At 39.2% G+C, this 12,126-nt stretch overlaps 1 protein-coding gene across 4 annotated transcripts in view; it reads right to left on the bottom strand.

Annotated features, from left to right (window-relative positions):
* Positions 1–12,126, bottom strand: part of adcy5 (adenylate cyclase 5) — a 94,777-nt gene that overhangs the window by 52,109 nt on the left and 30,542 nt on the right. For all 4 annotated transcript variants that reach the window (XR_006098668.1, XM_042425448.1, XM_042425450.1 and 1 more), the window contains exon 2: positions 32–181. Coding sequence is in view for 3 of the 4 variants with exons in the window: in XM_042425448.1 (XP_042281382.1) it covers positions 32–181 (150 nt within the window). In the remaining variant the exon portion in view is untranslated. The remainder of the gene's footprint in view (positions 1–31; positions 182–12,126) is intronic.

The following is a 12,126-nucleotide window of genomic DNA, read 5'->3' as shown; positions in this document are numbered from 1 at the left end:
ATCATGACACCCTGTCCATGCTCTCTCTCACCTGCTGCTGGTTTTCCCTCTGGGAGTGGAGGCGAGCTTGTATGCATTCCCTGGTCTCCTGGAAGGCCTGCCTCTGGGAGCCCTCAGCGGGGTAATGAGTGCACACTCCCACGATGTTGGTACAGGAGAAGATCAGCACATTGGACACTATCTGTGGAAAAGAGTGAGACGAAGAGTTAGAATGCAAAGAGGAAAGGTCAAAGCCTTTTGTTGCTTCTCATTCCCCTTCCTCTTCCTCTCTCCGCCCTGTTGCTCTCTTTATCATACAAACTACAACTGTTTTTTTACCATAAGGGATCAGTCCCTTTTAATCACCCATAACATGGCACCCAGCTGAGAGATTTCATGCCATGCTGATCATTAACCCTCCAAATACAATTCAGCTAAGTGACTAGTTTTGAACCTACTGTCTGTAACACTTTTTTTAAGAAAATAAATAAAGAGATGCTAATTTTATTTCTCTCATTTACTTTAAGAACACAATAGGGGCTCAATGTTCATCAGATCTATGCCATTAACAGTTCCTAACATCTGAGGCTAGATGTGATACATACATGTACTACTATTCAAACTAAAACTGGTATTCTTTAAGCATTTGTATTCCTCCACATGTGCTTTACATGTACATGTGTGATATAGAAATCAATTTGTTCAACTTTTTATGTTTTTAGCTCCATATGGTCACAGTCGCAGGTTGTCTTTTGTCATTTCTGATTGGTTGTCAAGATTCAAGAAGGCAGGTCTTACCCAATATGAATGAATGTAAGGTCATTTTAACTGTATGATAGTAATACCACTGGAAATAAAAAAACATGTTATAGTATACTATGGTTACAAATGTAAAGTATTTAGCTCAGGACACACATATTACAGAACTACTGTGGTAAACTGTGCTTCAATAGAGACTCAATGAGCCTTATATAGAAAGTATTTAGACTTTAAAACGTCAGATATGAGTTGCATGACAAAGGTGGTAAGAGAGAAACAAAGTGTTTGATGTACTGTTTTCCAGGCCTGCAGCTGTTCTCCCTCTAACTAAGAGTACAGCGCTCTTTGTTTCCATCAGCTCCACTTGTGTGCCTCCCTCTCTGCAGCAGGAACAGGGCATCTCAACCCTCTCTCCTTGATTTTGACACAACATCCATCAGAATATCCCTATACAGCCCAGAGAAGACAGTGTCTGTCTTCTTAGAGGACTAAACACAGAGAAACTTGCATGCTACATGGTTGTATGTTTGTGTGTGTGTGTGTGTGTGTGTGTGTGTGTGTGTGTGTGTGTGTGTGTGTGTGTGTGTGTGTGTGTGTGTGTGTGTACTTATCAGTGAAACTACTCTGATACAGAACAAACTCACTAAGTACGTGCCCTTTTTAGAGATTTTGGAGATCTCTCACATATTTGTTAAACAATCGTATACTAGCTGATATCACGTTACAAATTACAGGCTTATCCAACATAGTCCTAGTCAGCAGCAGAGTTAGTTTTCAGTTGGTGCGGTAGTAGGCATCCAGGCCAGGTTTGAAAGCTTCTTATGCCCTTGCATCATGTGAACCCCTCAGAACATTGTAATCTTTATTTATACAGCACTTTTCTTTTTAAAGCCACAGTCAGTATTTTCTGTTCTCTGGTCAAAGGCCTAAAACAAGAGTTAACACTGTTAAATATCTGTTGAGGGCCAATAAGCAGAACTTCAGCTCTATCAGTATTAAGTGCAGGATGTCCAGATTATAAAGCATACTAGGTTGACACAAAAACTACAGTTGTGTCAACATCATGACAGCGGCATGAAAAACAAAAGTGATACAGTTAACTGAAAAAAAAATGGGCCAAGTGTAGAACCTTGAGGGATGCCACACAACATATTTTAAGCACTTCATGATCTGGCCATTGGCTATATTGCTGAGCATCTGACAGCACATGTGACGTAAGATCCTAAAAAACACATACAGTGTGTTTACATGCATTATTTATTTAACCTGGTTTACTGCTTTCTCCAGTAATCAGGTTACTTAAAAGTCATGTAATCAAGAAACCCAGTTTCCTTAATTGGGGTAGGCAATAAGACAAACTTGATTTCCCCAACTAAATTTCACCTGGAGAAGGCATACCCCTGTACATAAAGAGTTAAGACGCCAACTATGAACCACAATGTCACACAAGTTTAGCTGGGGACCTTTTAGAGTTTTTTCACTAGCCCGGGTTGGTGAACTGTAGCCACACCGTGCCAAGCCAACCTGCAAAGCTATGTTTTTAAGTCTCTCTGTGTTTAGCTCTTGGTACTTTGTTGCTTCTAAATCATTTTTGTGGTTTGAAGTTTAGTTTCTCTCCTGTCTTCCTGTTTGTACTTCCAGATATCGGCTATTTTTTCTGTTTCCTGATCGCTTTCAGCCATCCATAGTTGTGTTAAGTTACTGCTGATGAAAAACCAACATTTATTTATTGTGAAGCCGCTGTGGGATATGAAATGTTTTATCACCAAGTTAGCTGAGCTTTGTTAGCGATGCTATTCTATAATAACAGCAGGTCTACACAACAAGATATGGAGATATTTGGAGCTCTTTGGAGCAGATAAGTTATAAATACTGCGGGGAGGTATAGTACAAGCAGAAACAGCCTGTTGTCTACAGAGCTGTAGACAACAGGCTCTTATTGCATTTTCTGCAAACAGCACACCTCCAACAGGTAAATGTCTTGTACATGTGCTGTGGTAAAAAACACTTGCAGCATGCCAGCACGTCTCAACTGCTTACATGGCGCATGTGCATTACAGTTTGACAGGATGAAAGGAAAAATCATTACACATAGTGATGCATGCTTGTATTCAAAATAATTCCACCCAAAGCTCAACTAAAAGTGAAACCAGCACAAAGTAGCCTTGAGAAATTGAAATAAGTTCTACTTCCACAGTTATTTGACTATTTGTAAAATTAAGACACATTCATGCTGTAAGGAAGCACTGTGCTCTTACTACAAAGCCCATCTTCTTACTGCTACATCAGTCCTCCAACACACACACAAAAAGTGTATTAAGTTAAAGTTAAAATACAGAGAGTAATCCTTCTGAAATAAGTTTGGGGGAGAAAAGTGATTACTGACCCGTAGCATATACACACAGATTTAAATTAAACATGTTAACACATTTCTGATTTCCCGCATAACCTGAGTATGTACAATGAATATGTATGATATATACAGTTTAGTCCAGTACAGGTTCAGGTTTCTTGTGTGCATGTAAACATACAGAAAGACTTACAGAAGCCTGTGGAGCACAGGATATAAGAGAAGGGGCACTGGATGTCTATGGAAAACCCTGCTTTGGTGCACACTTGCATGTGTGCCTCACTAAAACCTGAATTTTTAAAAATGTAGTATGTAGGATTTAGTGGCATCTAGCAATGAGGTTGTAGATTGCAACCAACTGAATACCCCTCCCCTCACCCTCCCCTTCCAAGCATGTAGGAGAACCTACGGTGGCCGCAAAACTCGCAAAAAATGCAAAAGGCCCTCTCTAGAGCCAGTGTTTGGTTTGTCCATTCTGGACTACTGTAGAAACATGGCGGTGCAACATGGTGGCCTCTGTGGAAGAGGACCCGCTCCCTATGTAGATATAAAGGGCTTATTCTAAGGTAACAAAAACACAATGATTCTTATTTTCATGGGATTATACACTCATTAAAACATACTTATGAATATTATATTCTATTTCTGCCAAGTCTGTTCTGCGGGATGCCACTAAATTCTACACATTGGACCTTTAAGTAGCAGAAAATCAGTACATTTGGGTTTCATAGACCCTGTCCAAGTTTCCACCAATCAAACAGCTTGCAAACTGTCATGTGTCCAAGTCACCAGTGCTCAAGACATTGTTTCCATTCAGTACCAGGCATACAGTGGGTCCTGGGACTGGCAGCCAGCAGCAAGCCAAAGCCAGCAGCCCATTCTTTTCACAGAGCCATTTAATAGGCTGAATCAGCCAGCTGAATCATATTCACACCACGGGCCTCTCTGTTGCCGGAACTAACTGAAAAAAAACAACGTCTTTATCAAGTCAAAAACCCCTCAGCAGGTCTCAGTGCAAAAACCAAGCATACTCAGAGGGAAAAGTGACTGGCGGAAGACTAGCCTGGAAGTGAGGCATGACCACGGAAAATAGAGAAATGAGGTGTGAGACGGAGAGAAGGTGGTGAATTTAGAAAAGGTTACTCCTTGCTATTTCTGCCCCTTATCTAACTGAAACACTGTTCAGCTGAACTGGACTGAACCAATGAAGACAAATGGCTTTTAAGATAAATACAGTCAAGCCTTTACAAGCAGACATGTCAAAGCGTACAGAAACAGATGTATATTTCCCATGATATTTTCTATTTTGGATATCATAATTTATGCATACAGTGCATTACTTTGACAGTTCCATTCGTACCTTATCGCATTTCAGTCAGGGAAATGTAGGCTCTGCTCTTTGAGAGAGCTCTCAAAGAATCTGAGCAGCAGCAACGATTAACCTTTAACACATGGACTATGTTATACTCAGTAACTGCTGCCAGCATACTTTGATTGAACATTACATCTTTGAAAATTCAACAATAACAAAAGCTTCAACACATTAAGGATTAGGCTAGGGTGGTGAAGGCAGCTGTAGAAGCAGCCAGTGTTAGCATGAGGGTATGAGCAACAGTTAGAACTATCAGGCTACAACAGCAGCCCAGTACACCTATATGAATATGTCAGATGGTACAAATCAGCTTTTAGTCAGGGCTTTACAATGAGAAATATTTTTGAAAAATCTATTTTTTGTGAATACAAAAACAATTAAGAGAATCCTATGAACACACAGGGACAGTCTTAAAGGCATAAAGGATTTCTCTGCATAATGTTACAGTAAAGTGAATGTCAGTGTTTAGGAGGTATAGGAGATCAAACTGTTATAGAATCTTAATCATTAATGTCAAAGTTAATGGTGTAATATTGCATACATTTTAAAATTAAGTACTAAAGATTTTTATGCTACAAAACATCAAACATTTGTAGCAGCAGTTCTATCTCCTAAAAGCAAGGCCCTGACTTTGCACAACTCCATGACACTCAGTGAACAAGAATGTATTTGGGGTGAAATGCTTCTTGACAGCTGAAACTCTGCTTAAGAATTACAGTGTGTTTTCCAGTCCGTAAGTGGCTAATCAGCATTACAAATGTGTTTGAGGCATATAATCAGCAGAGCAGGATGTGTTATTTTGCTCTTGGGAGAATTGTTACCTAGTAGAAAACCCCACAGTCTGTGCGTTTCAGTAAAGACGTTGAAAATGGTCACAGAAAACAAAGAGTCCTGCTTTAAATCATCTTGAAACTGACCAAATTTGACATTTAAAGATGGGTTCCTGCTACCTACCGTGAAGTCAGACAGCCAGCTAGCTGTAGCTACACTGCAGCCTCGTAGCATCCCACCCCCACACTACCATGGAAACGGCATGCATCAGATAAAGTCTTTCAACAGGTCAATACAAATATTCCCCTGCAGCAGTCTTATTCTATTAATACTGCCGGCGCTCACTCAGGCCTTATTTGGAGACCTATGGGCTTTTCCTACCGCAGAGGGAAAGTGAGAGTAGAAAATCACCCGTGTTTAACACAGAGACTGTCCCCAGGCTAAGAACGCAGAATTCTATTATCAAATAACTACAGCGGAAATGATGAGGTCTCTGCTGATTATTGGCGTTAATAGACGGAAATACATTAATGTCTTCTCAAACTTAACATACACAGTGAGGGACAATGATTTTCCGTAATTTCCCTCGGTGATTCATGCATATTGTTTTGCTCACTTCTCTCACGCTGACTCATCTTAATACTATTCAAAACCTGCTGAACCAAAGACAGTCAAGAGCACTCAGGCAAGTCATTGTGATGGAAAACACAACCAACCTAAATGCAGCTTAGAGTCCCCAAATGACCAACTACCTGCGACAGCAATGATGTGTCAAACAAGACAACGCTGCTGCATGACACATGAACACAGCTCCAATTCCCAACTGCGGAGAAAAGATGTGATGTAACACTCCAGGCAAAAAAGCTGCGTGCTTAATGGCACTCCCACAGGTATTTTACTCTTTACTGCCCTTGTTTCTGTTATCATCTGATTAATGGAGACCACTGCAGCAATTGGCACCAGCAAATAAACATCTGTAGGTAGACAGTGCTCAACAACACCATGAACACATCAGTCTCATTATGTGTCTCGGCTGAGCAAAGTGCAGTTCTCTGGTCTCGTGTTTCTACAAAAAAAAAAAGGCCAATCAGCAGCACATGACCACATCAACACCACTGATTTATAAAACAAAACAGAGATTTAAGTGCAGTGTCCTACCTCAGCTGTGAAGAGTCATATACTGTAGTGTTTCACAATTGCACTAACTTTATGTTGCTTTTACCAAAGATTATGTTCTTTCATGCATGAAAAACAGTTCCTAATTTAGAGGTGAATGGGATTTTAAGTCTTTTTAAATGTTTGGTCATATATAAATTGCAGTCAGTTCTCCTCATTGTCTTCTGACAATAGGGGATGGAAGTTGTCATCTGACAAGTGAGCAGCAAGTAGAAAAGCAGATGGAACCTTTACTTGTAAGTAATCAAATTAAGTCAACATTAAACAAGCATGAACCATGTTTCAGCATCTCTTATATAAACATCTGAGATGTGATAATGCGTCCTCTAAGTAATAAAATTAGTTTTGAGTCCAAAATAATATCATATCAGTATGTTTATTCTAGACCTCATGTGACTTTCCTGATTACTTCCATTTATCTATCATAAGTATGTATTATGTATATATAAATAAGACCTCATACAGTACATACAACATGTGCAACTGCCAATGAGCGAAAAAGTCTCTCTTGGAACTAATAATACACTCAGTTTCCAGTTTATTAGGCTAAAACTTTTGCGGTCTAATACAACAGCCCTGCCATGTATAATGAAGGCATCAGATTTTGTTGAAACTGTTTTAGAGAGGTTTTGATTCAGCTTTATGGTCATTTTGGACGGTGTAGTTTAATAAACTGGCAACTGTTGGCCACAATTTAGAAATACTTAACATGTAAACCATGTTACATATTGATACACCATTTATATATATCAATATCAGAAAAAATATTATTATTATTGTGATATGTGATCAACCATATTGCCCGCCCCTAATGTTCAAACATGGCTAATTGATGCTTAATCATTAACTAATCAAACCATATATCATCTTTTCTATCCTATTTTGACAGTTATAAAGCCACAGCAACAACTACAGAATAAAACCTATGTTGTGTTAAGTCTGTTAAGTAAGGTACAATGATAGAAACTATGGAAGGTGCCAGTCCAGCTCAACTGTGTGCAACATTATATTAGTGGGTGATTAATAATTACAAGCAGAGGCATAAACAACAGAGCATGACATCCTAGGTGACAATATTTAACCAGCAGAGTTTTTACCCTCTTCCATCTCACTCACACTTTACTTTTTCCATACTTCCTACATCCACCCTGAGACGTCAAGTTTCCAACAGACTTTTCATGTATTTCTTCTAGAGATGCCCGACATGATGTGTGGTTGAGTTTTCAACCACTAGTGATGCTGTAGAGCAATGTTTTGAGTAATGCCTATTGACAGCTGGTGGAGGTAATACCCCCAAAAGGGTGGGCACGGTGGCCTAAAGGTTAGAGAAATGAGCTTGTAAGCTGAATGTCCCATGTTCAATCTCCAACCATCAGGATGGTGGCTGTATGGAGCCAGTGGTGACCCTCTGTCATTACCACTGCTGATGTGTCCTTGAATGAGGCACTTAGTCATTACGTTCTTTAGTATTTACTACAACGCCGAGTCCAGCTCCCAACTAGCTCCATAAATCACATGTTTAGTTTGAGCACCATTGTTATTTATAGTTAATTTTAGCTGTAAGGTTCTGAATGTTTTTTGGACATTTGAATTGGCGAAGCTTGTTGGAAGCAATGCACAGCCTGAGAGTAGGCAATGCAGGAGGACAGTGATGATTCTTCTACCACTTTTATGTTAAAAAATCATCAGGAAGCAAGAGAAAATTGCAAAGTTTTTCAAGTAACACTGAGACTAATGACATTTAAAACAGAAATTACTGTAATCGCAAGGTCACAAATTCCTGGAGGAACTGGCTTCAGCAAACCATAGACTTTATTTTGAGCAAAAGTATGTAAAAGAAATAAACAGGCCTCTGTTAACTCTGTTTTGCCCCTTGGTAAGTAAAGCAACACTGTGTCAGTCTGATTTTTACTTTTACTTTTGATTAGATTATTAAATTGATTACAAATGTACACCCCCTTAGTTAGCACACTGAGGCACATTGTGTGCTTTAAGGATATAATGCAGGTCATGTGCTGAATGCTGATTACTGTGTACAGCCCACTGCCAGCCACACTCTGCAGGGCAATGTACAAGAGAGTGAAAGTCTCTCACGTGAGAGCCTGCAGTTATTTGTTGCCGGATTTTACCTCAAAAGCTGTCAGCTGCTATATTAATGCCTTTGCAACCAGGAACAAACCTGAGGATCAAGCTGTAGGAACCACAGGAAGGTTTTGTTGTATGAGCTCTGTGTATGTAATATAGTTTATATCACCATGAGAATCCTATAAGACTTCTATTATTAGACTCATGCTATTTCTGCTTTAGGAAGACAAAGTGCACTCTACCACTGTACATTAACTTAACCTTATGTAATGAAAAGTGAAGCCTTTTATTGGAGAATAATCATGTGTCAATCAAGTCTGCTGTATCACTTACATACTTTATGCATCCCTATATTCTAGCAGGGTATATATAGACAGAGAGAGAGAGAGAGAGAGAGAGAGAGAGAGAGAGAGAGAGAGAGAGAGAGAGAGAGAGAGAGAGAGAGAGAGAGAGAGAGAGAGAGACTGGAGTCATTCATTCATCCATTAGCCGTTGAAAAGTAGCAATCAGCTGAAACACCTACTAAGATGCAAGACAGTGTTACTTTACTGTATATGTGCTTCACAAGTAGATGCATCTATTAAACTAAATAGAAAACAAATTGAGACAGGTAGTATTTCATAGGCAAACACACATACATTGCAGTATACAGTACAGTTACAGTACAGTGCAGTTTCCTTTTTGCCATACTAAAAATATCTAAAATATACCTTGTTCCGATGAACAAACACATAAAAGCACACTTTATACTTGGTGTATACAGTTTTTCAGTATAGGTAATCTCCTTCAGGAAATCTTATTTTCAGCTTATAGGCTAACAGGAAAGGTTTTTCCAGCCCTAAGAGTATGTTTGGTGAGGTGTGAAAGCTATTATCAAGCTTGGGACCACCACAAAATAGTGTTCAAAGGGTTTGGTTTGAGCAGTTCCATGGAGTCTGCATCAAATGTGAGAGGCAGTTGCTCCATATGCTGGTAATCTGATTGGTCTACATGACACATAATGTTGTCTGTCATGGCGACTGGGATGGAGGTGATGTGGTCAGATGAGACAAAGTAAATTTCAAAACACAAATGCTCAAAAGTTAAAATTCTGAAATAATTCCAACAGCAATAATGTATTTTTTGGCCTCCTGGGGGCAGCACAACAAGATGTAAACACAACATCATATTACCTTATCAATTGTTCTGGCAATCATGTTAGCAAACAGATTCTTATTCACACATTCAACAGCCAGGGGGTAACATTAGGAGTCCTGTTTCCTGCTGCCCGAGTCCAATATTCTTTCTCCTATTAGCTCTTTTGGTCTTTACCAACTCCTCTTTAGCTGTCTCCTGTCCTCCTGTCTCTTTAGCTGCCAAATATTTAAGTATGCTCACCAGCTGGTTGCTAACTTTATCTGTCTGTAATTTGGTGCTGGGAAGACAGTGTACAGTAGGTTTATTGGAGCTTTTTCATTTTAAACAAGTGCTAGAAATGATGAGTGTGGTTCAGCTGACAGATGCTAAAACAAGAATCTGATTCTGGGCCAAGTGTGAAAATGGTCGAAATCATACCTCTAACCTTCAATGTAGCAGCTTCCTGACATCTCAAGACCATTAAGCACAACAAAAAATACATTGTTCGACAGAACGGAACGTGAAGATGAAGCAATTTGGCAGTTTGGCTTTGACTGGTGCCTCACAGGAGGCATCAGGGCTGCTTGAAAGCATTTGGTGATCTCCTGGGAACTGAAAGGTCATTCCGTGAGTCATGCCTTTGAAGAAGAAAGACAAGCCCACCGACAAACAGAGGAAAAGGCACTTTTAATTTTTCATCTCATGCTTCAAAAGAGAAGAGACAGAGAGTGGACGCTGACTTACTGGAGATTCTTCCAAATATAGATCCCACATTTCAACACAGGCCATACGGGAGACAAGGCCGCGTGGCACTCTTTGATGTCAACATCTAGCACTCAAATCCGTTTTCCTACAATGCTTTGAAAACTCTGACAGCAAACACATTCTTTTTTTAATAGCCAGGTAGGTCTCTGCATCCAGTGCACTGCTATCAAGCATGACAAAGGGAAGAAAAGGACAACCTGTAGGAATTCTCTTTGCCCAGACAGACTTATTCAAAGCCGGGGGGGGTGAAAGCATTCAGTCTCCATCTTAACTTTAAGACCTCGGAACCAACACAGCCTTATGAAACCGTCTAAAACAATGCTACAAATATCCTGCAACACACTCACCGTGTTACTGGAGAAGCCCAGAGCTTGTAGAGAGAAAAGAAGTGGACTCAGAAGGCGTCCCCTAGTCTGCCTGAATTATGAAACACCATGAGAAACATTAATGTCTCTCCTGGTATGACCTGTCCTGTAATAATGCTTGTCATGCATTCCCTTAGCTTGTACAAACTGAACTGTTTTTAAACACTTCTACATCATTGTTGGCATAATTTTTACAGTAAAACTGGCCTGACATTATTACTACAATTATCACTGTACTAATAACATTCATGTAGAGCTGCAACGATTAGTCGATTAATCGATCGACAGAAAATGAATCCACAACTTTGAAAATCGAATAATCCTTTTAATCCTTTTTTTTTTTAGCAAAAACATCACACATTTGCTATTGTCAGCTTCTAAAATGTTACATAGTGATGATGTGATAATGAAAATAATCATTAGTTGCAACCCTTCATTAACACATTATGATCTGATAATCATGTTACATTAGAATCAGTTTAAAGGATTTGTTCGACATTTTGGCAAATACACTTGATCGCAAGTTAGATGAAAGATCGATACCACTCTCATGTTTGTGTGTAAATATGAAGGAATATTTGTTTAATTCGTACACAATCAGAAATGTAAAAAAGTTGTTTTTACAAGGAGTTACATGCTGGAACTATTTTTCTCCAGGTGCAGTGACTATTTTGTACTTTTCAAAATGTCAAACTGTTCTTTTAAAAGACAATTAGTGTAAAAATAATCTTCAAAAAAATGCGATCAATCAAACCACATCATCATACAGGATGTAAATTAGGACTCAGCAAACCATTACAAGAAGAAGAGACTGACATTTGGTCAGAAAGGATGGAAGGAATAGATCTGGTGGCAACCTTAAACTCAAAGTTCCATTATACAACACAAAATGGAAAGTTGATTTTAATAATTACAGACATAGAACACTAAAACTACTCGTACAAGTCTGCTTTTCACATGAAACAGAATAATTGAATAAATGCTGAGGCACACTGGCACTCAAGATGCAAACTGAGACACCAGAGGCAAGTCTAGTTCCCCTGCAATAAAGATAACAACAGCAACTGAGCTTATTATTCAAAATATATTCATAACACGCTGTCAAGTGAGCACTTACAGCAGTGAAGGAGAGTGTGTTGTCTCTGATGAATCTGAGTGATACGAACTCTCTGTGTCCTAATACTGTGTGCCCACTGCAAGAATTCATTCTCATGTTGTTGTTGAGTGCTCCGTCTTAGAGCACGTTAACTACGCACTCACTTCCACAAATAGCAGCAGTCAAGATGAAAACAGCAGGGATGTTTTCAAATATAGGATATGTCATTATGCATGAGTGGAAAAAGAAAGCTACTAATCAGTATCGGAGGGGAATTTATTGGGCTTATGAA

This window comes from Thunnus maccoyii, chromosome 11 (assembly GCF_910596095.1).
Source record: "Thunnus maccoyii chromosome 11, fThuMac1.1, whole genome shotgun sequence".
In the NCBI taxonomy this organism is placed as follows: Eukaryota; Metazoa; Chordata; class Actinopteri; order Scombriformes; family Scombridae; genus Thunnus; species Thunnus maccoyii.
The sequence above is the reverse complement of the archived record's forward strand: the minus strand, read 5'-3'. Positions and strand labels throughout refer to the sequence as shown.